Below are 27,275 nucleotides of genomic sequence, written 5' to 3'. Positions count from 1 at the left end.
ATGTCCCTGCATTGGATTGAACTTGATGAGGGTTGCCTGAAGGGCCCTGGTGTGTACAGACTTATTTACATAGGACATGACCATCACTTATCTAGAGATTACAGAAGTGTGTGCAGTAAATCTGATGCTACATCATACGTCTTGATGAGGTACAGAAATGCATCTTACATATGCCCAGTAGAGCAAGGAAATATGTTTCATGGTAATCATCTTACAAATAATTTTATGAACATGTACTACTGAGATTTAACATTGCAGAAAGTTTACATTAATAATAATCTGCTAAACACCACCCTGCTCCAACTACCCCATTACAGACACCAAATACTTTTCACATTATATTAGGGCTTAGTGGCTACCATAACATGTTTAACCCTTCCTATGTGGCTAATTAAATTCAAGTTGGATGAAGACAAATCAATCATAGATCCTGTATAATTTATATGCAAATAATAATAAGGAAAAGCTGGAATCCCTGGTACTTAATATCTGCAGTTTTTAAGAGCTTCCAAGCCCTGCATGAGATTTGCTAGTGGAAACCATTCCATTCCTGTCTTGTCCTTTTACCTGCACCACTAAGTTCTACATATTTCTACACGGAATAACTGCAAGGCAAGTACCAAGCTGCCGTGACACTTAATACATTTCATATAAGACATAAAAGTAATGGTTTATTAGTGAGATAGCAAGAAACATTTTGTGAGCTCAATAAACAAGAAATGTTCCTTCATAAAGTTGCCGAGATCCTTTATGAATATCCTAAGTGACAAGTGTAATTATGTACGTGTTATATGAGCAGTTCTATACAGTACAGAATAAAGTATCCTCCTTCGAAAATAAAATGTATCTAAGAAATGATCTCACAGAAAAACATGCATACCTGAGCTATCTTTGCTGCTTGATCCAACTTTTGGGCTATTTCAATAGTTTTTTGTTGTTGCTTGTTTTTATGCATGGTTGCTTCCTCAAAGCCTTTCCCCAGGTCAGACAATCTTAAAACCAGTGCTTGTTTTCTCTGTTGTAAACTTGTCATTTGTTGTTCAGCTTCTTCTAAAGCAATGGTCATTTCTGATACTTTGCTCTTTAAAGGTTTTACCTACAGTACAAAACAATCTCAGCAAATGTGATATAATAGGTGAGCAACCAATTTACCCCAACCACTGTAATATACAAACACCTTAGTGGACAGACTTATAAAATAAAGACTTGGAAAGGTTCATTAATAAACCATAGAAAGACATGTTGTCACCGAGTTCACCAGAACTACTCACAAGTAGGGCTCTCTTCACCTGCACCAAATCCAGCAGTCTTCTGCCACCTCATACTTATGTCAGTGTCGTCTGCTGATGTAGCTATGTTTGTTACCCTGTACTTGTCCTACATTGCCTTTAACTGTAAGTTGCTGTTTTACGGTTTTGATTATTTGTTTATGTACTCTGTAATTGGGCGCTGTGGAACCCTTGTGGTGCCATATAAATAAAGGATAACAATAAAAATAATAATAATAACTACGCGGTGATCACCACACTTTAAGATGTGAATGAGGCAAATCTTAGTAATACCTTAGGAGAAAAGCAGAAAAGATACAATGTATGAAAGAGATGGTCCTAGAGTGGAGGTTGGGTGAAACTGGATGCAACATTTTACGGTTTCTATCAATGTACCTACTTCAGGAGCATCCACAATCCAGAACCGCTGTGTACAGATTTTCTACGATTGGTTTCCAGGACCTTGTAATTTATTTCTATTATTAATTAACATTTACTTATATAGAGCCAGCATATTCCATTGCGTTTAACAATTATGATCAAAACAATAAAAAAAGACTGGCCAATAATAGACAAAGAAGTAAAGGGTGATAGGTGGGCAAGTAGGGATCGCTTGTGCATGTAAAGACATACTGCAAATCTTCAATTTTTGTGGTATATATATTATTGGCTCAGTAGGGGGCCTATTCATTATCACTTAAGAGCTGGGACAGCACTACCATTAGGCAGCTGCCTATGGCACCGTGATCTGGGGTGTTTGAAGTTAGCATATGAGAATAAACTCCATCTTAAGATGTCGCTGGTTCTCAAAGCCCCACTCCTTCCTAAGAGAAGGATGTTTGGGGTTGCGAAGAGGGATCTGAGGGGAACCCTCCAACATATAGTGCGACTTTTATCTGTGCGCATGAGTGCACACTTGCGCAGTTGGCAGGATGGGCACCGGTAAGTATCACTGTTACTTCTGTCACAATGATACTGACAGGAGGAATAGTTGCTATTGTAAGTAGCTGTCCCCGCACCAGAGAAATATTGAATTGCACCCCGGTTTATGGTGAGTTGAATTGCGCCTCGACTAATGGTGATTGGGAGAATTAATTTTCAGATGACACACAGCCCCTAATAATGAATAGGCCCTTAAGTCTCCAAAACAACTACCTCACTTATGGAGAACACTACTGTCCATGATATCATGATATCAGAGAGCTAGTTGAAAGGATTCTTACAGTGGCCTCATCCAGGAATTGCTGGTTACTTGGTGAGATACCACCCAACCAAGCATTGCCACTACTCAGAAAAAGTAATTTGAAGTAGTGAGCTATCTGCTCACGGAAGATAAATGTGATATAATTTATTACTACATTATGTGGCAAACACTATCATCACAAGATGACAATACTTTCTGCAGCTCACTACACTACTATAAAGCACAGGCATGTGATAAATAAATCACTGTCTCCAACAATGGTCATAGACAAAAGTAATATGACCCCATGGCATGCTAATACATTTAAGTCTGACATTGGTCGCTGACATTACACAAGCAGATCATTCTTGTTTACATGTGAATGTCACACAACATTTCTTTGGCTTCAGTTCAGAGTAAGTAAACTCAGTCTCTTTCAATCTCAATTAACTGGCAGGAGATTTATTTAAATAGCCGACAGGAACTATTTGGGGAATGAATGATTACTGATTTATGAATATTGAGCAGCATTTCAATAATCGAGGTAGAATAATCACTTACATCTCTAGCCAGATTCCCAAACCATTATAATTTTCAGCAATCACTCAAAGGAAGTTAAATGATTCTGATTTATAACCTTAACCTACAGGGCCCAGTACATTTGCTCTATCAGTGTGTAAATTCTACAAATGCAATTCTCCTCACCTCTAGAGAACCAATTTAAGTCAACATTATGCATGAGCCGAGCATGCCGGAATTCTCAACTCTCTTATTTAACTCATTACATTTGCACTGAACATCTTGCAATTAAAATTTCACACATATCTCTTCTTATGATTGACATTTGGCCTTGGTAAAAATTAGTTTAAATTGGTTTCTTTGAACACATAAAAGAACAGAGATAGATTAAGAAATGTGTTTCTTGTTAGATAATGTGTATTAGTTCTTTGAACCTGATTACTTTCTAATAGATATCATAAAGCAGGATTTGCAAACCATTTAGATTTAATGTCTTAAAAGTATTTTAAGCAATGCAAAGCAGATTTAAGCTTAACGTACCTCGTGCTTTTTACCAAATTATTCTGAATGTAGTTTCACAGACTATGAGGCTAATGCAGAGGCAGCAGTAATGGGGCATGTGTTGCTCCATTACTGCATGCATGGATAGAATGCTTATATTTGGCCATATGATGTGTTCTAGTACTCATCCATGGGCACTTACACTGGATCTATTCTAGGTGCAAAAGAAGTGCCTGAAAACCGACATATTTATACTTACGATCCTGCATAAACCACAGTTGTGTGTACACGCCCCCAGTGAGCTCTGTCTATGTGACAGTGCCCCATTACATCTATTTAGATATCTTCATTTGAAAAAGTAGGGACACGCCAGGGGTGTAGAGAATGTGGCCAGACCTGGGTAATGTAGGGGGCGCTGCCTAACCACAGGGAGGCGTAACCACACTACTAAAAAAAATAATACTGTACCAGCACAGGGAAGCACCAGAGCCATCAGTGTGATTGCACCACTCTCCAAACCCCAAACTCACCCACGCCATCCCGCCATCCCACCCCCCTCACATGAAGGCAGAGGAGGACTTCTGCAGATCAGCTGCAGCAGCCAGCTTTAGTCTGATAAGTTACACGGATAGCAAGTGGTTTCTTTGTACAGTGATTTATAAAGGATATATTTTAAGATCTCACATGGAAAAACATTGTATCTATTGAATAATATTAAACTAAGATGAGATATAGACTACTGACGCATTTGCATATATGGGGGCAATTCCATGATGGCAATAGATTGTACCGCAACAAAAAGGATCTGTACCGCAAATTTTTGCCCTTATCGGACAATTCAATAAACGCCCACTATAATAAATTTACCCACTATCATGCAAAAAAAACACTGTATCCAGGATAAGATCCCGACTCCATGGGTTTTCTCGATCGCAGCCTCAATGGCACTTAGCGAGCAGATTAAACAAAATCCCTGATAGTGAAGGCTATTGGGGATACTTAAATTACCAACTGACAGCCGGATGTAACAACGCCTGAGATCGCCGGAGGTGCAAGATGCCGGCCTATCTTGGACTTTTTTTAAAGGGGCAATCACTTACAAGGCAAAACCATGTCTAGATTGGCCGGCATCTCGCAACTCCAATGATCTCGGGCGTCAGTATGTTTGTATCCCTGTGTCAATAGGAATGGGAGAAATGGTGCATACAACTGTATAGGTTCTATGTAGTTACATCGGTGTAAGTTGTTCTTTGTCATGTATAGTGTAGGACAATCATAACTTATTGGTTGCTGTGTTGTAAAGTATACCTATGCTATTAGCTTTCAAAAAATAAGTGTATGTGCTATATAGGATCAACCATGAATGAACCACAGTCATGAGATTAGTTTTTTATGTTATAAGTATTCTCATTTTACCTTAGAAGATAAAACTCTGTAATACTGCACTGCACCTTGAAGCCACCTCATAAGAGTCCCTGCTGCCACATTACCGGCTGCCTTTTTCTCCATGTTTTCAGGTGTAAATTGGACTTTCCTTATGTTTGTTTCCAGAAGTTCTAGTGTAGACTGTGGCAACTGAAGGTTACAATGGACAAACTGTTTAAAAATCTTCCCTGCAAGGTGAAAACATATCTCCCATTTATTCTAGAAGTCACAAATATTTCACCTGTGCAAGGTGGAAAGTCATCAGCTCATTCAGGAAGCGATCAATATTGGCCATCTGCCTCTTAGCTCCTTTTGCCCACGTCAGATCAGTATTAGGAGACTTTAGAATTATAATGACAGAAGCCATCAGCTCTTCTATATCCACATCAGGCTTTTGCATAGCACGCAATTCTCCTACAATGAGAATAAAACATGTTTAATGCATTTGAAGCAATTGTCCACTGCTACTGAGCAATCTTTTCTATGCAAAGTTTAATTTAGTTATCTTAAAACATAAACACATAAAATCTACTTAACAGAAAGACTTTTGCTATCAGTGTTAACAATAATATACTGCATATCTATGTGTATGTAGCAAATAAAACACAAGGGTGGTATCTAATTAGAGGGGATCCGTTTTCAGGAATCAAAATGGCTGTATATCAGGATTTTTGACCGATGGTCATTATCGCGGTATCCAATTAGAGGCCGTTTTGAACGCCCAAAAACGGACCCACGATAATGCGATAACACATGGGATCATGGGGTAAGCGCCCGATCCCATCTGTCTTCGTGGGCTCCGGCAGGCCACTTGTCGCAGATTATGCTTCGGGTACCTGAAGCACCCGAAGTATAATCCCCAATAAGTGCAGGCATCGGGGCTAATAGGATAGCCCCTGGTGATCCTATTTGCATAAGTAAATTACCGCTGCTAATAGGATACCACCCTTAAGTGGTATCCTTGATAGACCCCAATTTTCTATACTAGCATATATGCCAAGCACACCATTAGATTGCAGTTGAATGTACTCACCTACCAGATATATAGGAAAACATCTACATAGGGGCTGGCTTGTGAGCCACACATAAAATCTACTACTTATGTTATCTGTATTCAATATCTATATATTGTTGATTAGATAAAATAATGAAAATAATTATCATATGCAGATGAGCATATCTAACCCAGCATTTGCTGGGTCAAAGGGTCTCCTCTCAGCCCATCCCTACCCTGACATCCTCGGTTCCTTGCCTAAGCCCATCTCACTTCTTACTATTTGTAGGCTGTCTCTTTGCTTTGTTGTGATTGCGGAAGAGGGGAGGGGGCATCCTGGGGTTCCACTGCATTCCTGATAGACAGACCATGCACAATTATTATCCAAATCCCTGCTGAAGCTTCACTCCTAATTTGCATCGTATTTTAGCAAATAAGACAAGTCACCAAACACATTATAATAAAAAAAGTAGATATTCGTAGAAAAACATCAGTGATCATTCAAGTGGGCTAATTATATATTACTCGCCTAAAGCTGTTATATCCATCTTTTGCACTAGTTGTTTAATGTTTTCTATTAGTGCAGAACATTTGTACTCTGCTTTCTCTAGTGCCACTTGATATTCTGGAAGAAGTGATCTAAACTTCTTGATCTTCTGTAACTGCTGGTAGACAGCCTTGATCTTCTGTTCCACCACTGCCTTGTCCTGAGCAATCTGTTGTAATATTTTCAGTGTACCGTCTTTGTGTTGTTCAAGCACAATATTCTCATGCATAAGATCATCTGTCAGTTTTTCATGCGATGTAAGCTTTTTTCCAATGCAATCATGAGCTTCCTTTGCCAGATTGTGCTCTGCTATAATTCTAGCATATTGTTCTTTCATAAGAGCTCTGAAACACTGAACAAAATAATTGAAGGTTGCATTGGTGATTTTGCCATATTTTCCCTTGGTTGACTTGACATGCTTGATGATAGAAAGGTGCATGGATGATAGTAGATGGCACACATTTTCAATCTCCTGCTTGGTCAACATATCTAAATCTTGAAAATGATAGTTTGCATGTTCTATTAGGTTTTCTCTAGAAGACAAATCAAAGTGTTAATACATATACAGTATAATGCAGACTGCAAAAGAAAATCTTCTTATGGAACAGTATTTTCTAGCCAACAATTATAACTGGGAAATCTGACTAAAAAGAAAGCAGTAAGGCATTTTTTTGTAAATTTCTAACATCAACAGTGATGTAAAGAGTAATTTCAGGCCTGGGTGTAGTGGGAGGTGTGACCAAATGATGACGGTCTGGCTATGCCTGCCCCCGGGAAAAAAATAGTGAAAATACTATGCACAAGGTGTGTGGGTATGGGTGTGTGTGTGCATGGACAGCAGGAGTGGGGCCCTTACAGAAGCCCTGGCATGCAAAATTATAGTCCCACCAGTGGCGGCTATAGAAGTGGGGCTGCAGTACAGTCCAAAATTCAAATAGGGACGCCACACCAAACGCCACCAATCACCGTCAGCCGAGACTGACTGGCAGTTGATGTGGCTCCCCTTACTGAGTTTTGGACTGTGCTGGAACAGCTACTGATACACCCTCCCTCCTCTCCCCCCACTCAGCACCCTTGACCATCAGCTACAATACCACCTGACATATGGCTAAGTTACACTATATTCTAACATTATTCAGTACATCAACTAACAACAACAAATTGGTATTTGGCTCAGACCAGAACAAAATCAGCAAATTTGAGAAAATAATAAACTGAATTGTAAAAAAAAAAAAAAAAAAATGTAAGTACTGTAAGTAGGAGGCCAGCAGCACAATAAGAGCATACAGCAAATCAGTACATTAAATTAAACTACGTAACATTACACAAAAACATACAGCTTAACAATGAGCAATAAGGTACAAAGAAGGGCAGAATATTTAAAAAATAACTTGGAGACCAGCAACAGAACTGAAGGGACAGATCAGTGAGCAAATCAGCATGAGTTCAGTGTATGGACACAGCAAACAGTAGATCCACTGATGAAGGACTGGAGATAAGGGAGGTTTGGAGTCCAGGGTCTAAGTGCCCATGAGAGATTTGCAGGACATATATGTGATGTGGACAGAGAAACCAGGAAGAAATGAGGGAAGATGGCATTGCTACAGAGAGCTTACAATCTAAAGAGGGTGAGTGACACTGGGTGGGTAGGTAAGCAGGTAGGGTGGGGAAGTGAGTAGGTTAGGAGGAGGGCTAATAGGCTTGGAAGAAAAGCTGAGAAGTCGAAGCCAAGAGCGAGAAGAGGTCATCAGAGGAGAGGTAAAACTGCAGCATTGTCAGAAGAAAGTGTGGACACAATTAAGGCTGCATAAGGAGTGAGGAGAGGAGTAAGTGAGGGCTTCATATTAGAGGATAGGGCAATTAAACTGAATTCTGTAGTGGATAGGAAGCCACTGTAGTGACTGGCAGATAGGAAGGGAAATGCAGAATGACAAGAGATGAAAATAAGACAAGCAGCAGCTTAAGGATGGCCTGAAAGGGGCAGAGACGGGGGAGAGGATGGCCATAGCAGAGATGGTTACAATAATCTAGGTGTAAGATACCAAGTGAGTGATCTTAGTTGTGGTGAGAAAGGGTCCGATCCTGTAGATGTCATGAAGGGGGTAACACCATGCTTGGGAAAAGGTCTGAACATGGGGAGTGAAGAAGAGAACAACACCCAAGCAGCTGACGTGTTAGGCAGAGAAGACTCAGGGTAGTGTTCTCAGTGGAGGGGAGATGAAGTGACCGTGACAACAATAAATTCAGCTTTAGACATTTTAATTTTGAAAAAGGACTAGGATATCCATGAGGATATAGCAGATAGACAACTGGATTTGTGAGAAAGAAGAGATGAGGAGAGGTTAATTTGGGTGTCATTGTGAGAAATTACAGTGGATCTCGCTGATGTGGTGGCGGACACCTGCCAACAGAAGCCAGGGCATTGTACACTGTAATGTCTGTTTTAGCCATAGCACCAGTTATTAGTGATGCTGCACAGCGCCTCGCATATTGCTCCATGAAAGTTTAAATAGCTTGAAAGTGGTAGTTCCTGGTATGGTGTAGTGACCTGTGCTCCTTAGATGTACTTGCTGTTGATGACCTGGTCATTACTGATAGACATTGCTATACAGCATACACAGACCCTATATGTGGGTGTCTCAGTTCTTGCACATTTGGCAGAATGGATGTACACTATAGAAGGAGTTTGTAGCGGTATCTGCATAAACTCAACAGGCGGGAGACCACCAGTAGATGCTGCTCTGTGTACTTTTGTATGTGACTCAGAATCAGGCCTTTATGGGGTCTATTTACTAAGCCTTAGAGATTACGTGGAGAGAAGTAAAGTGACAGCCAATCAGCTCTTGTTATATTACAGGTTGTGACTGAAAAATGAAAGGAGCTGGTTGGCTGGTACTTGGTCTCTCTCCAAGGCTTAGTAAATTTACCCTGATATCACCTAATTGGCCCTACACACTTAGCGATTACACTGAAAGATATGAAAAATGGTGTTCATTTATGAACAAGATAACGTTCATATCTTTCAGTGTGTAGGCACCAACGATGAATGTTCTGCGGCCCCGCGCTCGTTCATCGTTGGTGTCGGGTCGTTTATACATGCATGCCAATATGGACAATCTTGTCCATATTAGCATGCAGGGCTATGGGGCCAGGCGACGTCAACTCCCCCCGCGCCGCCAGGTCCTCTGTCAGCCGTATCGGCCGCCGGGCACCTCAGCGGCAAATACACCAGTGTGTAGGGCCCTTAAGTGACAGTCTTCTTCTATTTCCTTTCTACTTTCAAGAGTTATGCAAAACCCCCACTTATTTGAACAATTTATATGGCTCCTAAACTGTAAATACCATTTACTCTTTGTATTCGTACTTATCCTACTGCTATATAACGTTTGTGGCTGTGTACAAGAAACTGTTTTTTCCTCATTTCTATCCAAAAGCCTTCCAAGGGGTGTGCATGTGTTTGTGAACAAAAATAAAAATAGAATGGTTTATTTTTATTTATAGATTTTTAATAACTTAAATATCTTAAACGTCTATCTTTAAAGATAAATGCTGGGAGGCAGACATGTTATTCTACATGCAATTTTTCCATAGGTTTTGTAATCATTATCACTCTTCAGAAAATGTAATAAACCAGATTACTTTTATTCCACAAACAGGCGATGAATACAGTAAAACTATTTGCAATACTATCTAATCTTATAAATCTTTCCCAAAGTGCTGAAAGATCTCCTAAGTATCTTTGTGAGGCCAGTCAATCATGTGACCTGAAAGACTATTTATGTATTAATTATGTAGAAGATTGGCAGGTAACCACAGTAACGCAGCTGCAGACTCAACCGTAAAGTTAATATCTGCTTTCCCTATGGACCAAGTGGTGTCATTGAGATTTGGAACAGAGACCTTATTGACAATATTGTGTGTGTGTATTCTTATTAATTCCTGTTATAGAATGTGAAATAAAAGCTTATGTCTGAACCCCTTCTCTGTGTTCAGATAAAACAAGATCTTCACAGAACTAAAACAAGAATTCAGTTTGTTTAGTCATTACAGCAGCTGGAGATTTTTATCCTGTATGACATTTCTTCTTGCTATATTTAGTGACTTTCAAGCAAATTCATTTCTGTGTACAGCATTTTCTGTCACTCTTGGCATATAATAGATGATATTAATAATGTGAAATAAGAAATTCACACCTATGACAGAGAAAGGTGCATAAAGGACTGTGAGAGATGTATGTATCTGTGACATGTTGGGACAGGAGTACATTTCACAGTGGTAGTGTGAGCAAATTAAGTGACCGAGGGGTACATTTACTAAGCAGTGAAAGGAACGGAGAAGTGAGCCAGTGGAGAAATTTCCCCATCAACCAATCAGCAGCTCTGTATCATTTTATAGTATGCAAATTATAGAAACATAGAAACATAGAATTTGACGGCAGATAAGAACCACTTGGCCCATCTAGTCTGCCCCTTTTTTATCCTTTAGGTACTCTCATCCCTTTTTGAACCTTAATTCTTTGTAAGGATATTCATATGCCTATCCCAAGCATGTTTAAATTGCTCTACAGTCTTAGCCTCTACCACTTCTGATGGGAGGCTATTCCACTTGTCCACTACCCTTTCTGTGAAGTAAGTTTTCCTTAAATTTCCCCTGAACCTGCCTCCCTCCAGTTTCAGTGTATGTCCTCGAGTTCTAATACTTCTCTTCCTTTGAAGAATGTTTCCCTCCTGAACTTTGTTAAAACCCTTGGTATATTTGAAAGTTTCTATCATGTCCCCCCTTTCCCTTATCTCCTCCAAACTATACATGTTAAGATCTTTTAGCCTTTCCGAGTAAGTTTTGTGATGTAGGCCATGCACCATTTTAGTTGCCCTTCTTTGTACACTCTCTAATGCATTTATATCCTTCTGGAGATATGGTCTCCAGAACTGGACACAGTATTCAAGATGCGGCCGTACCAATGACCTATACAGTGGCATTATCACTTCTTTTTTCCTGCTACTGATTCCTCTCCCTATGCAACCAAGCATCTGACTTGCCTTTCTCATTGCTTTTTTGCATTGCTTTCCTGCCTTTAAGTCACTTGAAATAGTGACTCCTAAATCCCTTTCCTCCTCAGTAGTTTCCATTATAGTACCCTTGATACTATAGTTAGCCTTTGGGTTTTTGAGACCCAAGTGCATGATTTTGCATTTTTTAGCATTAAACTGTAGTTGCCACGTTCTTGACCATTTCTCAAGCCTAGCTAGGTCATCAATCATTTGTTCTACCCCTCCCGGTGTGTCTACCCTGTTGCAAATCTTTGTATCATCTGCAAAAAGGCATACTTTCCCTTTAATACCATTTGCAATGTCACCAACAAAGATATTAAAGAGAACTGGTCCGAGTACAGATCCCTGGGGTACTCCACTGGTAACATTTCCTTCCAAAGATTGCACTCCATTTACTACAACTGTCTGTTTCCTATTCTGCAACCAGGTTCTTATCCATTTAACTGTTTTGTAATCCACCCCCACACTTTCAAGTTTATTTAGCAGTCTGCGATGTGGGACAGTGTCAAATGCCTTGCTAAAGTCTAGATATGCCTCATCTACAGCTCCCCCTTGATCTATTATTTTCATCACAGAGTCAAATATATATTGTGTTTCACTCACATCCACTCGTTCATCTATGGGGTGCTCCACTATGGCAACAATAATATGTTATATATAGTGTTTTGTAATGTCCGCACTCACATCCACTCGTTCATCTGTGGGGTGCTCCACTATGGCAACAATAATATGTTACACATATAGAAAAATCCAGAGTGATCAATTTGACCAAAGAGAGGGCACTCACCAAGGAAAAAAGTTCAATGTAGTTTTATTGCATCAGTATTGTCATTTATGACAATGCTGATGCGCTACCTGTAATACATTAATGACTGGTAGCACGTTTAATCATCCTCTTACAGGTAAGAAGTTATCTATCCGACATCGCCTAACATGTACATCCACCCATGTCGTGTACCTATTAACCTGCCCATGTGGCCTTGCCTACGTGGGCAAAACTGTTCGTCAGTTTCGGGAACGTATGGCCCTACATAGAAGTGCCATAAAGAAAGCGTTTGAAAAAGGAAGTAGTGACCAACCTTTTGCACGCCATTGTTTGGCGTTTAAACATGGAGTGGCTAGCATTAGGGCCATATTAATTGATCATGTCCCTAGAACCTTGAGAGGGGGTGATAGGGATAGAGCCCTCTTACAGCGTGAATCCAGGTGGATCTTTAAATTGGGCACCTTATCACCACAGGGGCTCAATGAAAATGTGGGCTTACAGTGTTTTATGTGAACTAACATGATCATGAATGAGACACTTACTGTTACATTTCACCTAGTTATGTGACTTTCTCTATATGCATATTTATTGATTACTGGTTTTGATCGTTCCTATTGCTATGGCCAGTGTGGGTCAGAAAATTTTCTTTTGCACTGGTAATATGTCACACTTTATATGTATGTCTTTTGACCGTGTTTTTGTTTTCTCTGTCCTCCATCTGGGGGACGCTGCGCCGTTACTTGTGGGTTAGAGGTGTGTGGTAGTGGAGTTTGGCACAGAACTATCAAAAGCTGACTCCTCCCCCCTCTAACCACTCCCATCTCCTTCCTGCTCAGCCCTGTTCAGTTTTAGTTTTGTGCCTGTGGAGTACAGACACAGTTTTTATTTCTCTTTAGATTTTCTGTTTATTTTTATTTCTTTTGACAAGTACCTAGTCCCTGTTTACAGGTGACAGGTATAACAATGGAAGAGGGTTAGTATCCCATTCCAGACTGCTGCATGGAGGCCACTATACCTTGGTCACTGGGGCCTTCAGAGAAGAAAGCAGAATCAGGTAACTGGACAGCCACAATCTGTCACTGACAGTATTGGGCTGTCCCTATTTCCTATTGCCTGACTGGGGATTTTTATCCTATATATATATATATATATACAAGCCGTCGCTTCTCTCCCCTCTCCTCCCCCCCCGGAGCGCGCGACATCCACAGACAGCCGGATGACTGAACTGGGATGTAATTTGGTGGGGGCGGACTGTGTTTAGGTCCGGGAGGGTGTTATTCACTCCCTGGGACCGTTGCTGTGCTGCCATGACAACCGCTCTGTGTAGCGGCGCACGGGAGCCGAACTTCCGGTTTTGCCGGAGTGAGAGAGAAGTTACGTCAGGCGGGCAGAGGCAGAGCCGTCTTCCCGCCCAGCTCTGCCCGCGCGCGCGCTGCTGTTCACGGCGCCATCTTCTCTGCCTGCAGACGGGGGGACGCTGTGCTAAGAAGGGGGATCACACTTACACAAAAACCGCAAGTATAAGAGGCGGGGGATCACACTTGGGGGACAAGACATAGTACATCAGAGTACAAAATGACCAGTAAGCCAGAGAAACCTGCAAAGGGAAAAACAACCTCAGTGGTTTATTTCTCATGTTCACAATGTGGCACAAAGCTGGCTAAGGGGAGTGCTGACGCAGGGACCCTCTGTACATCATGCTCTGGGGCACCAGCGGCAGATCAGCAGGCCAGATCCACAGATCAGTCAATGCCCCTTGGGTCAAGGCTATGGTGGATGCAATTTCAGATTTGCGTCAGTCAAGGTCGGAAGCAGCTTTGGCCCAGACTCAAGTGGAACCGCTGTGGGCCCAGAATATGGGAAAGTGTCTCACTGATTTGACTCAGTCTGTAAATAAATTTGTAAATTCTGCTAGTAGTTCGGCGGCTTCTAAGCGAACGCAGCCGCTGACCGCTATTACGTTTCCGGGAGAGGAGTTAGATACTCTGACATCTCCATTGGAAGAAGGGGAGGTAGATCCTGAATGGGACGAAAATTTGGCTTGGGAAGATGAGGAATTATCTACTAGTTCAGGTGTTAGGCTACTAATCGAAGCCATTCGTCAGACCCTTAATATTCAGGATGAGGCAGTAGCCGAGACTTCTTCCCCTTTCTTCAAACGACAGAAGAGACAGGTTACTGCCTTCCCTTCTTACTCGCACTTTGCGGATATTTTAAAAGAACCCTGGCTAAAACCGGATTCCCGTTTCCAGGCTCCCAAAAAAGTTAAAATTTCTATATCCTTTTACAGAGGAGGATACAAAATTTTGGGAGACTGCCCCAAAGGTAGACGCTCCTATTTCGCATTTAGCAAAAGCTACGGTTATTCCGTCAGTACAGTCTGTGACTTTAAAAGACTCTACCGATAGGAAGATAGAAGCATTACTAAAATCTATGTTTTCCTTATCAGGTGTCTCTCTTCGTCCAGTTCTGGCGAGTGCCTGGGTGCTTAAAGCCGTAGATGAGTGGCTTGCACAGGTTGTATCTGGGATGCAGTCAGACGATCCGTCGGAGGCCATTCAATTAGCAGAACAGATTTCTGAGGCCCTTACTTACGTGGGTGAGGCCTTATTGGATTCGGTGGCGCTACAGTCCCGTGTTTCTGCCTTAACAGTATCCGCAAGACGATCTCTTTGGCTTAGGGTTTGGAATGCTGATTCGGACTCAAAGCAGACCTTGACGGCAGTTCCTTTTGAAGGCGAGTTTCTCTTTGGATCCGAGTTAAAGAAGATCATTTCAGATACTACGGGAGGAAAGAGCCCTTTCCTTCCGTCTGCTCCTAACAAACCAAAACCTACAAGATTTCGGTCCTTTCGTACGCAGGGCAGAGGTAACTTCCAGTCCTTTCGGCCCTTCTCCAGATTTCCACGGAGGGGATCATTCAGAGGTAGAGGAGCTCAGGCTACTCGCAGACCGGCCAGTAAGCCTGCCGACAAGCCTGAGGCATGACGCTTCGGGCCCTCTGGAGGGATCAATACAGGTTGGGGCTCGTTTACTTCACTTCAGGGAAGTGTGGCTCCTATCGAAACCAGATCGGTGGGTAATGGGGGTCATTTCCAGAGGATATATGTTGGATTTCGAAGAGACAGTCCCAACCCGACTATTTGTCACACCTCTCCCAGACGACCCCTCCAGACGTCAAGCTCTCCTTCAGGCAACAGCAACATTATTACAAAATGGAGTAATCCTTCCGGTCCCAGCTCCTCAGAGAGGTCGGGGTTTTTACTCGGGTCTTTTTCTCGTGGACAAGCCGGACGGTTCGTTTCGACCCATTCTAAATCTAAAAGCTCTCAATCCGTACCTCTCATCCCAAAAATTCAGGATGGAATCCATTCGCTCCATTATCGCAGCCATGGAGCCAGGGGAATATTTGGCTTCAATAGACATAAAGGACGCATACCTACATGTTCCAATTTGGATAGGACATCAATCCCTTCTGAGATTTGCAGTAGGGCCGTGGCATTTTCAGTTTCGGGCCCTTCCCTTTGGTCTCTCTACGGCTCCCCGGGTTTTTACGAAGGTCCTGGGTCATGTCGTCGCAGTTCTCCGTTGCAAAGGGGTCAACATCACCCCATACTTGGACGACCTGTTGATCAAGGCACCGTCACCGGAGATTCTCACTCAGAACCTGCGTCTAACGACAGAGACTCTACAGTCGTTCGGGTGGATAATCAATTTTCCAAAGTCGTCTTTACTCCCGTCGCAGAAAATGGTTTTTCTGGGTCTTCTATTCGACACCAACAGCCAGAGGGTGTTTCTGCCTACAGACAAGATTCAGGACTTACAAGCCAGAATCAGAACCCTGTTAAAGTTGCCGGCAGTGTCAGTCCTCAGATGCATGCAGGTACTGGGCAAGATGGTGTCCTCATTCAAGGCAGTTCCATACGCCAGATTTCATGCCCGACCTCTTCAAGCTCAGATTCTCCACTGTTGGACTCGGACGGATTCACGTCTCGAACTGCAGTTGATACGCTTGTCGATAAGGACTCGTCAGTCGCTCTACTGGTGGCTTCACAGTCACAATCTGAGGAAGGGTGCGCCGTTCACGGTCTGGTCTTGGATGATGGTAACCACGGACGCAAGCCTCAGCGGTTGGGGAGCAGTGTTCCAGACTCATCATTTACAGGGGCGCTGGAGCACTCAAGAGTCAAAACTACAGATCAACATTCTGGAATTGAGAGCGATCCGATATGCTCTCATTCGGATTCAGACCATGGTGCAAGGCCATCCAGTTCGGGTGCAATCCGACAATGCCACGGCAGTGGCTTACATCAACAAACAGGGAGGAACTCGCAGCTGGTCCGCAATGAGAGAGGTTGCTCAGATTCTCACGTGGGCGGAACGTTGGATTCCCGTGATTTCAGCAATTCACATTCCGGGAGTCGAAAACTGGGAGGCAGATTTTTTGAGTCGTCACACGATTCATCCGGGAGAATGGGAACTTCACCAGGAAGTATTTCTTTCTCTAGTGGATCGCTGGGGAATGCCAGACATAGACCTGATGGCGTCACGCCTCAACAAAAAACTTCCTCTTTACGGATCAAGAACTCAGGATCCTCAAGCATTTCTGATCGATGCACTAACAGCTCCGTGGCAATTTCAGCTGGCTTACGTGTTCCCGCCAATTCCCTTGCTTCCACGTCTACTCCAACGCATTCGGCGAGAAGGCCTTGCAGTAATTCTGGTGGCTCCGGATTGGCCGCGCCGACAGTGGTACACTCTTCTAAACAGCATGGTCGTCGGAGATCCCTTTCGCCTCCCTCTGCGACCAGATCTTCTTCTTCAAGGACCTTGTCGCCACCCAGATTTAAATCGGCTGGCTTTGACGGCTTGGTTCTTGAATCCAACATTTTGAAGGCAAAGGGTCTTTCTCGTGCGGTTGTTCAGACAATGATTCGGGCTAGAAAACCGGTGACTTCTGGCATTTACCATAGAGTATGGCGTATTTACATTGCTTGGTGCGAGAAAAGGAACTTGACTCCGCATTTGTTTAGACTTCCTCGCCTGCTCTCCTTTCTCCAGGAGGGTCTTGACAAGGGTTTAAAACTTTCTTCCCTGAAGGGTCAGGTTTCGGCCTTGTCGGTTCTTTTTCAAAAGAAGTTAGCAATCATCCCAGAGGTTCAAACATTCCTACAGGGTGTACTTCGAATTCAACCACCTTTTGTTCCTCCGATTCCTCCCTGGGATTTAAACTTGGTACTTAAAGCCCTTCAAAATTCTCCATTTGAACCTCTAGAATCTGTGGAACTACGTTATCTAACACAAAAAGTTGTTTTTCTTTTGGCTATTGCCTCAGCTAGACGAGTGTCTGAGTTGGCGGCTCTTTCCTGCAGGCCGCCCTTGTTAGTGTTTCATGACAATCGGGTGGTTCTGCGGACGAAGCCTTCATTTCTTCCAAAGGTTGTTTCAGCATTCCATTTAAATCAGGACATCGTTCTTCCAGCTTTTAATCCGTCATCTTCTCAGGGGGAAGATTCCCATTTGGCTCTCTTGGATGTTGTTCGGGCCTTACGTATTTATTTGTCTCGCACGGAGTCTTTCCGTCGTACGGATTCCTTGTTGGTATTGGTTGATGCTCCCAAACGAGGTTGGCCTGCCTCTAAGAACACTGTGGCCCGTTGGGTAACTTCGGCCATCAGGCAGGCTTACGTGTCCTCAAACGTTTCGGTTCCTGACTCAATTAGGGCTCATTCGACTAGAGCAGTTGGAGCGTCTTGGGCTGTTCGCGGTGGTGCATCTGTTGAGCAACTATGCAGGGCGGCGACCTGGTCGTCAGTCCATACGTTCACAAAGTTTTACCGGTTTCATACGGTTGGTTTGGAGACTGCCTCTGTTGGGCGTCGTATTTTACAGACGGCTATGCCGTCAACGTCTCCCTCCTCTCATTAGCTTGCTTTGGGAAGTCCCACAAGTAACGGCGCAGCGTCCCCCAGATGGAGGACAGAGAAATTGGGATTTTTGTTTACTTACCGTAAAATCTCTTTCTCTGAGTCCATCTGGGGGACGCTGCGATCCCTCCCATAGTTTGTCTGGTTTAATTGGTTAATTTTTTATTCTGGTCTATCTCCTTTGGCTTGGCTAAACGTTAACTGAACAGGGCTGAGCAGGAAGGAGATGGGAGTGGTTAGAGGGGGGAGGAGTCAGCTTTTGATAGTTCTGTGCCAAACTCCACTACCACACACCTCTAACCCACAAGTAACGGCGCAGCGTCCCCCAGATGGACTCAGAGAAAGAGATTTTACGGTAAGTAAACAAAAATCCCAATTTTTGGTTGCTTAGATACCACCCTGTCCCGCGCAGCCATATGACGTCACGGGCCGGCAACGCGATGCCCGCAGCTGAACCCTGAGTGAGCAGAGAGCGTGTCCTGGCGGTTACCATGGGAGCTGGTTCCCGGCACGTCTTAATGACGTCACCGGAGTGCGACGCGGAAGTGCTGCTTGGCGTCCGGACGGTCAGAATGGCGCCGTGGAACAGGTGAGTAACATTTTAGTTTTGATTGTTAGTCTGTGTTAGTATATACTGGTTCAGTTTGGGCTATTATGACCCTGAGGACGGGGTGATTACCCCGAAACATGTCGGAATAAACTGACCACGTTATTCTTTGTCTAAAGACGTCTGTTTGAGTGCCACCTCTCCCATGTCATGGGGACGGACTTCTGGCTCAGCTTGATGACGTCACGGGTGGGCGACGCGGGAGCGCTGCAGAGCGTCCGGATGGTCATAATGGCGCCGTGGAGCAGGTGAGTCACGTTAGGGTTTTGATTGTTTGTTAATTTTTATGTATAAATGTATTTCTTGTGGTTCAGCTAGGGTTGTTGAGGCCCTGAGGAAGGGGTAGAGCCCCGAAACATGTCGGTACAATAAAGCTGACCTTATCTATTTCATCTTTGAAGACTGCTTGAGTGCCGCCTTTCTTCCACGCTTATCTATAGAGGATCTATTCCCCTGGGAAGGCACCGCAGCATGCATACATTTTAAGAGGAGTGCCAGGACTTTTGTACGTATATATATATATATATATATATAAATATATGGAAAAGGTTCCAGACATCTGGTGGTATTTATGTACTATAGCCCTCAGGAACCTTTTACTTTTGTTTCGACAATACTGTACCCCATCTAACAGGGGTTACCTCTTGAGGTGCCGCTCATTTTACAGCACATGACAGAGACTTAGTTTGATATATATATATATATATATATATAAAAAAATAAATATATATACACTGTATTATAATAAACTTTCACACACACAGCATACACACACACACAGAATATCTGCACATACACAGCATGCATAAATACACACTCATAGCATACCTAAAAACACACATAGTATACACACACACATACATACACACACACACACACACACACACACACAAAATACAGCACTAACCCAAGAGAGGAGAGGAGGAGGAAGAGATTCACTGCCGGAGTTCATATGAACTGAGCTGCTGCACCTGGTCGGTAGCTCGCTCAGCTGTGTGTGACTTTGCTACAGTGTTTCCAGTACAGAGAGCTCTGCCATCAAAGCTCACTGTGAGGAGTGCAGCCACCAGCGGGACATGTGCTTCAATCATGCCTGCAGTGCAGAGATAGAATCAAGGCCGTCTTCACCTCTGAAAAACTAATTTGGTCTGGCACGGAGGGCCCCTGAGATCTGAGGGGGCCGTGTTAACATATAAAGTGCCCCCCCTCTTAATCTGGCTCTGGTATGGAGGCACTTACAGAGAAATGCTCTGGAGTGGCTGTTTTTGCAACTGTATGCCAGGGGACAGCTACTGTAATTAACGTGATACAGGTTGAGTATCCCATATCCAAATATTCCGAAATACGGAATATTCCGAAATACAGACTTTTTTGAGTGAGACTGAGATAGTGAAACCTTTGTTTTCTGATGGCTCAATGTACACAAACTTTGTTTAATACTCAAAGTTATTAAAAATATTGTATTAAATTACCTTCAGGCTGTGTATATAAGGTGTATATGAAACATAAATGAATTGTGTGAATATACACACACTTTGTTTAATGCACAAAGTTATAAAAAATATTGGCTAAAATGACCTTCAGGCTGTGTGTATAAGGTGTATATGAAACATAAATGCATTCCGTGCTTAGACTTGGGTCCCATCGTCATGATATCTCATTATGGTATGCAATTATTCCAAAATACGGAAAAATCCGATATCCAAAATACCTCTGGTCCCAAGCATTTTGGATAAGGGATACTCAACCTGTATTCATCACTTCTAGATCTGTGTGAATCTGTATATACAGTATACTAGCGTGTCCTAGTTGCAAAAAAAAAGTCTGAAGAGTTGCACGGGACCTGGTGTGCCGAGGGGCTGTTTGGCATGACTGCAGCAGTGTAGGAGGACACATCTGTACCATTATTAGATCCTAATATCTGTCTTTTTAGTCTTAGCCTAGTGGATTCAAGGTCATATTATCGTATATATACACTGGGCAGATGTCCAGGGCCCAATAATTCTAGGGTCCTTTGATCAGGGGTGGGCTGGGCAGGAGGGCATTTGCCACCTGGGGTCTGATTGAGAATGACACCCAATAAGAGCAGCCAGGTTTCTCAGGCTTGAGCTATCCACTAATCAGAGTGCAGAATTCTCTATCTGCTTCCAGCTAAGCAGACAGCAAATGGCTGTCAGCTTGCTGATTTGTGGATGGTTGGAGATATCCAGCAATCAGAGTTATTTATTCCCATGAATAGGTAGATAGGGACCCAGTGCATAGCTTTGCCCAGGGCCTTCAATGTTGTTAAGATGACACTTAGCAGATTCCCCACACTCCCTCTTCTCTTCCTGGGTGGCCTTAGTTAATAACACAACCTTTCATGATTGATTGATTTATGTATGTAACTGTTCTCTTAAATAAGATAGGGTCTGGAACCTTTGGCATTCTTCAAGATATGCCCTAGACTTCTTCCGCCACCTCACTATATCTGCCTCCTGTGTTAAAATTTTTGCTGTGGTGCTACTCCTGCTCTGATACTACAATATAGGATTATCTTATCTGTTTCCTCTGTACCAGATTCCTCCAACAGCAAATGTGGACGGGTAACATTCATCGTAGAACAAACATATGTGCATGCGGGATCAGTACTAAATAACGCTGAACGGGATCCCGGCGGTCGAAATACAATCCCGACAGGGATGGCGAGCGGAGCGCAGCTCTTTGCGGGCTCGCTTCGCTCGCCACGCTGCGGGCACGGTGCCTCGCTACGCTCGGCACACTATTGTATTCTCCCTCTATGGGTGTCGTGGACACCCACGGAGGGAGAATATGTCGGGATTGTGCTGGTCGGGATTCCGGCATCTGTATTTCGACCGCCGGGATTCCGTCCGGCGGGATCTTGACCGCCTCCTGTGCATGCATCAGGGCACTTGTAAAAACTGCTGTTATACTGTCCTACAGACTTTTTCACTTCACACTTTTTCTTTATGCCTTGTTTTAGTAAAAAAACAGAAAACACAGGAAATCAAAGCAGCAATTAGAATTGTCCAACTAAATGCAATATATGGAGAACGTTTATCACTGATGGATCAAATTGCTGCTACCACAATCACAAAGTGGCAACATTTGTGCGTTAGTGACATTTGCACTTGAACTCCACAGAATGGTCATTACTATCTATAATAATAACAATAATAATAATAATAATAATAATTTTATTTATATAGCGCTCTTTCTAAAATAGGACTCAAGGCGCTTAACAGATACATAGCATAATATAGTACAGAAAATAATGAAGTACAGAACAGCTTTTCATAAAATACAGAAGCATGTAGATACTAAAGGGACATTATGGAAATGCTTGAGTAAACAGGAAAGTCTTGAGTCTACTTTTGAAGGATTCTATGGGATTCTATAGTATCCACATCTGTTAAGATATATTGAGCCCGATGCTGTGTTGAATGCACATTGGACATAAATGCTCCTGCATTATGTGCATGGAATGCGGATATACACCGGAATGCAGGCTTGTACGCATCTTTGCAGTATAACGGCCTCTTATATGTACACTTGCTTTAATACTCTTCATTATTATCAGTTTACACATGAAGCAGCCTAAATGTGGCTTCATTTTTCCTGAAAACAGGTGTATTACGCTTCCGTCCAACTTTGCAGGGCCCGCAGCTACTGTACGTCCTCACTGAACTTTATCTACATAAGCACGCCTTATTAAAGTCCCGTTACGCCTCTTCAATGCAAGAGGAAATGTACTTGAAACCATATTTACCCACTTTTGCAATACGGCCTCGCGCATATATATGTGGAGTTGCAGGGCCAGTGTATCCCTTCATCTGGTTCTAGCACCCTGCTCTCTAATGCAGTGTATTGCATATTCCAGCCCCCTAGTGAAGTAACGCTGCAATACACTGCATTAGGGAGCAGGGTGCTAGAACCAGATGAAGGGATACATAGCAGCACATTAACCTGCTTGTTTCAAAGTAGAAGAGAGAGGATCCTGCCCCCAAATGCAGGAGTGTCCCAGAAATCAAGCATCGGTCCTGTAATATGTATTTCCAGACCTCGGATTTTACTGGAACTATTGCTTAATGTCCTGTACAAAATAATAGCTTGGTACATTTACTTCCTGAGATATAGCAAACAAATTAAGCTCTGATGTTTACTTACTGTGACCATTGGGGGATGTAATATACATTCAGTGCATTAAAAAGTGATGAGTATTGAAGACACCATTTGTAAAATTGGGAACCTATGTTGCTACGAATGAGAAACCAGCGAATGTTTTGTTGCACAGTCTGCAAGAATAAATTCCATGCACTCTCTTTAGAATATGTCAGCCCAGAATTAGTGACCTGAAAAACATAATAAATAAACATATCTTAGATTGAGAGAAAACTAGAAATATGTTGGGATAAATGTAATGGGGTGCGAGTTGATGGAGGTGCGTATTATCAAAGTGGCAATCATTTACAAGGCAAAACCAACCTGGTTTAGCCTTGTAAATAATAGCTGCTTCATAAATATGGACATTCTCTCCCGGGAAGCCACACCCTATTACATTTACCCCCTTATGCATACTGTAGACAGATTGCAAAATATATCAAAGCACTGCATAGCTGCAGTCAGGGAGTGGTGCCACCGCTGAAGATGCAAAGCTGAGAGGCTGGCACAGTTACCTGTCATGGCTACCCATTCATTTGTTTGATCGGCATTTGTTTGCTGCAGTGCTGTCCAGGGTGCAAAAATGTCCCTCTAAGGTGCTGACTGCAGTTACAGTATTCAACATAATGTGGCCATTGTATTATGTGACAGCTGTAGAAAATGGGATACGGGTCAGTATACCGGTGTTCGGAAGGCTGCAGGGATGGGATGTTATGGTTAAGCTGTGGGGGTGGAAGAGTTAAGTTTAGGCTGCGGGTAGGGAAGTTAGGTTTAGGCACAATTGGGGAGGGCTAGGAATATGGGCGCCAGGATACAGCGGTCGGTATTCTGGCCGCAGGCATCCCAAGCACCGAGTTCCTGATACCATACCAGACAAAACATACATAAAGGAACTAAATATAACACTCATAGCTGGTCATATTCATAGAACAGCATTACTGAGCAGACAGAAGAAACATTGGTTGGATATTTATACAGTGACTGTAGACATAGGTCAATCTGTCAAATTCATACCTACTGACTGTGTTCAGGACACTTATACCAACCTTTGGGGCTATTTCGGAGGTACTCTTGCAAAGATCAGCATGCCTACTATGATGCATGAATGTGCCCAGAGTGCCATGACACCCCCCCCCCCCCCCCTTCCCCCATCCTCACTTTTCCAATTTTCAACTCCCAGTTGTTAGTAGTTCTATAAATAGGATGTAGATAATATACCAGCTGACGGAATCCCGACAGCCAGTGAAATGCCGGCGGTCGCAATCCAGACCGCAGCTCCCTATTCCCACTCAGGTGGTGGGTCCACGCCATATATCCTGTGACAAGCAAAGCTTGCCACCAGGCCCGAAGCGTGGCAAGTGCAGCGAGCTTGTGAGGAGACTCGCCTCGCAATGGGGATTCCGGCTGACAGGATACCGCTGTTATAGTGACAGCTGGCATCCCGTCTGCCGGTCTCCCATATGCACACCCTATAAATCCTAGGTCTTCTGATGTTGACCAAAATTTTTTTGTTGCATGGCACTACTTACAATTGATCCCATTAATCATGAGTATGAGTGAGTGGACATTGTGACTTGAAATGGCATTAGCCCTTAATCCAGGTATATGTAATTAATTTGGAACCATATCCCACAGTGCCTCTTTCCTTTGAACCGGTGCATGAGGAGATCTGAGTGGCGGGTGGGGGAATCTGAGTGGCAGACATGTGCACAGCCGAGCACTGGGTAATGCACAGCAGGCACATCACATAGATGTAAAGTAGAATAGATGTGGAGTAGATGAGGGATCTAGGGTCTTGTTGTGTAAGCATTTTACTGGGCATATTTTAACATATAGGGGGGAATGTAATATGGTGTGAGAATCAGAAAGTGAGAGATTTTGTGAGAGTTCTCCTGTTTTATAAAAAAAAAGTATTTTTTTTTAACAAACTATCTCACTTTCTGATTCTCACGCCATATTACATTCCCCCCATAGGGCATTTTGGTGCAAGTGGGGTCTGCATGGCATGTAGAGGAATTTTGAGTCTAGTGAGTAACATATTGGGGCATTGTAGATGATTGATATAGATGGGAAGAGTTAGTTTTGAGGATGTTTTTTTAAATTCTTGATACTTTGGGTAATATGCAGCCCTTTGTCAGGTTTGCAAAGTCCGAAAACCAAGAGTTATGGAAGACTTACCATTGTTAACTCTGTTTCTTCGAGGTCCATAGGCTCCACAGGATTTACCATTGGTATAGGTGGTTTGGAGAGAACCAGGCATCAAACAGTTAAACTTTCAGGTCCCAGGATGCACTAGTCCTTCCGCCCCTATACCCGCCCCCAGCCCCAGACTATTCATTTTAGTGAACAAGCCCAAGGCAGCAGCAGGACAGAGGATAAGGAAGAATGGAACACACAAGAACACATTTATATTAGAAGAAGAGAAATAGTGACTACTGTATATAATAATATTACCCATAAGCCAGGTGCGTCAGGGTGGGTGCCATGTAGAGCCACATGGCACCCACAGAAGAAACAGAGTAACAATGGTAAGTCTATCATAAATCTTGATTTCTTCTTCAGGATCCATAGCCTCCACAGGATTTAATATGGGGATGTCCAAAGCAGTTTCCCCTTAGGGAGGGGACGTTCCTGAGCGGTACAGAAAACACATTGCCCAAAGGCAGCATCCTGGGAGGTGAAGGTGTCCAATGAATAAAAACGGAGTAAGGCATTGACATTTGGTGGCTTTACACAATTGTTCAGCAGACGCCCCACGACTAGCCGCCCAAGAGGGCGCCCATAGCTCTAGAGCAGTGAACTGTGATAGTATTTGGAACCGGAAGGTCTACCTCCGTGTAATTAAATATTTATTAAAGTAGAGTAAAAAACTTAATTAAGGATTTATTATAATTGATTTAATGACTAAAGTTTGCTTTTTTAATATATAGGAAGCATATGCACCATCTAAAAATATACTGGTAGGTCAATTGGCTCGCAACAAAATTAACCTTAGCATGAATGTGTGTGCATGTACATGTGGTAGGGAACATAGATTGTAAGCTCCACTGGGGCAGGGACTGATGTGAATGGCCAAATATTCTTTGTAAAGCGCTGCGGAATATGTGTGCGCTATATAAATAACTGGTCATAATATGAATCGATACACATTAGGAGTATACGAAGAATGATGTTAGGAATGTATTTTTAATGTTTGGACACTTAATTGTGAGGGACATCCCTCTGGGCGGGACCACCAATCAGAGTCCAGGTAGGGGGATAAATACACAGTTAGCATACACAGCCCAGCAAACCTTGACAAAGGCTTTTATAGCCAAAATGTGTTGGTGAGGACACACTTTGGAGGCAGCTACCAACAAGCCAGGACTCTTGAGGTGGATTCCGGTCCAGGGAGGTACCCAAGAAAGCTGTGTCTTGTTAAATGTGAACTGGTGTGCACTATACTATACACATTTTATTTGCACCAGTCCATTCTCGTGTTTTTGTCTTATATAATTAGGGTGAACTAGGTATACACTCAGGATTTGGCTGCATTTGTATTTTGGAGCCATTTAGATAGTGTCTGCTTGTTAGCAGACCAGCCTATTTTGTGAAATCAGTATAGAACTAAAAGAGTATCCAATCTTCATAAAGATTTGGTTCGATCCACACAAATTTGAAGTGCACAAACATTATCCAGCAAGGCTTCACCTGCAGTAATTATGGAGGACTGAAAAGCTGGCACAACACTCTCCTGATTGATATTAAACCTGGAGACAACGTTAGGGAGGTAACCAGATCTAGTTATGAGGACTGCTCTATACTGGTAAAAAAAATTAAAGGGGGAGCGACATGATAAGGCTCCTAGCTCAGACACACCTGCGTGCTGATGCACTGGCAAGAAGGAAGAGAGTCTTCCACGTGAGCTATTTCCGATCCACAGATTCCAAGATTTCAAACGGTGAAGACCTGAAGCACCAAAGACAAGTCCCATGGCGCTAACGCAGGGACAAAGGGAGGTTGTATCCTGAGAATTCCCTAAAGGAAGGTCCAGACATCAGGTATAAGAGCAATCTTACATTGGAACCATACTGAAAGGGCCAAAGCTTGCACTTTTAGAGTCGCAAGGGGAAGACCCAGATCCAAACCTACTTGTAGAAAGGCCAGGTCTCTAGCCTTCCTAAAGGTTTTGGGATCGTGACCTCTAAGTGCACACCACCTAAAGTTCGAGTCCCATATTCTGTAGTAAATCTTTGCAGAGGCAGGTTTACAAGTCATAAGTATAGTCTGCACTACCTGGGGTGAGAAACCCATTGATCTTAAGAGGGATGTCTCAAGAGTCATGCC

At 43.0% G+C, this 27,275-nt stretch overlaps 1 protein-coding gene across 8 annotated transcripts in view; it reads right to left on the bottom strand.

The window, feature by feature from the left end:
* LOC135027842 (uncharacterized) overlaps positions 1-27,275 on the bottom strand; it is a 1,366,020-nt gene that overhangs the window by 615,744 nt on the left and 723,001 nt on the right. For all 8 annotated transcript variants that reach the window (XR_010224289.1, XM_063953746.1, XM_063953745.1 and 5 more), the window contains exons 66-70: positions 22,956-23,140; positions 6,420-6,970; positions 5,138-5,310; positions 4,888-5,046; positions 881-1,096 (exon numbers count right to left, since the gene is read on the bottom strand). Coding sequence is in view for 7 of the 8 variants with exons in the window: in XM_063953746.1 (XP_063809816.1) it covers positions 881-1,096; positions 4,888-5,046; positions 5,138-5,310; positions 6,420-6,970; positions 22,956-23,140 (1,284 nt within the window). In the remaining variant the exon portion in view is untranslated. The remainder of the gene's footprint in view (positions 1-880; positions 1,097-4,887; positions 5,047-5,137; positions 5,311-6,419; positions 6,971-22,955; positions 23,141-27,275) is intronic.

The sequence above is a fragment of the Pseudophryne corroboree genome, chromosome 2 (assembly GCF_028390025.1).
Source record: "Pseudophryne corroboree isolate aPseCor3 chromosome 2, aPseCor3.hap2, whole genome shotgun sequence".
Taxonomy (NCBI): Eukaryota; Metazoa; Chordata; class Amphibia; order Anura; family Myobatrachidae; genus Pseudophryne; species Pseudophryne corroboree.
The sequence above is the reverse complement of the archived record's forward strand: the minus strand, read 5'-3'. Positions and strand labels throughout refer to the sequence as shown.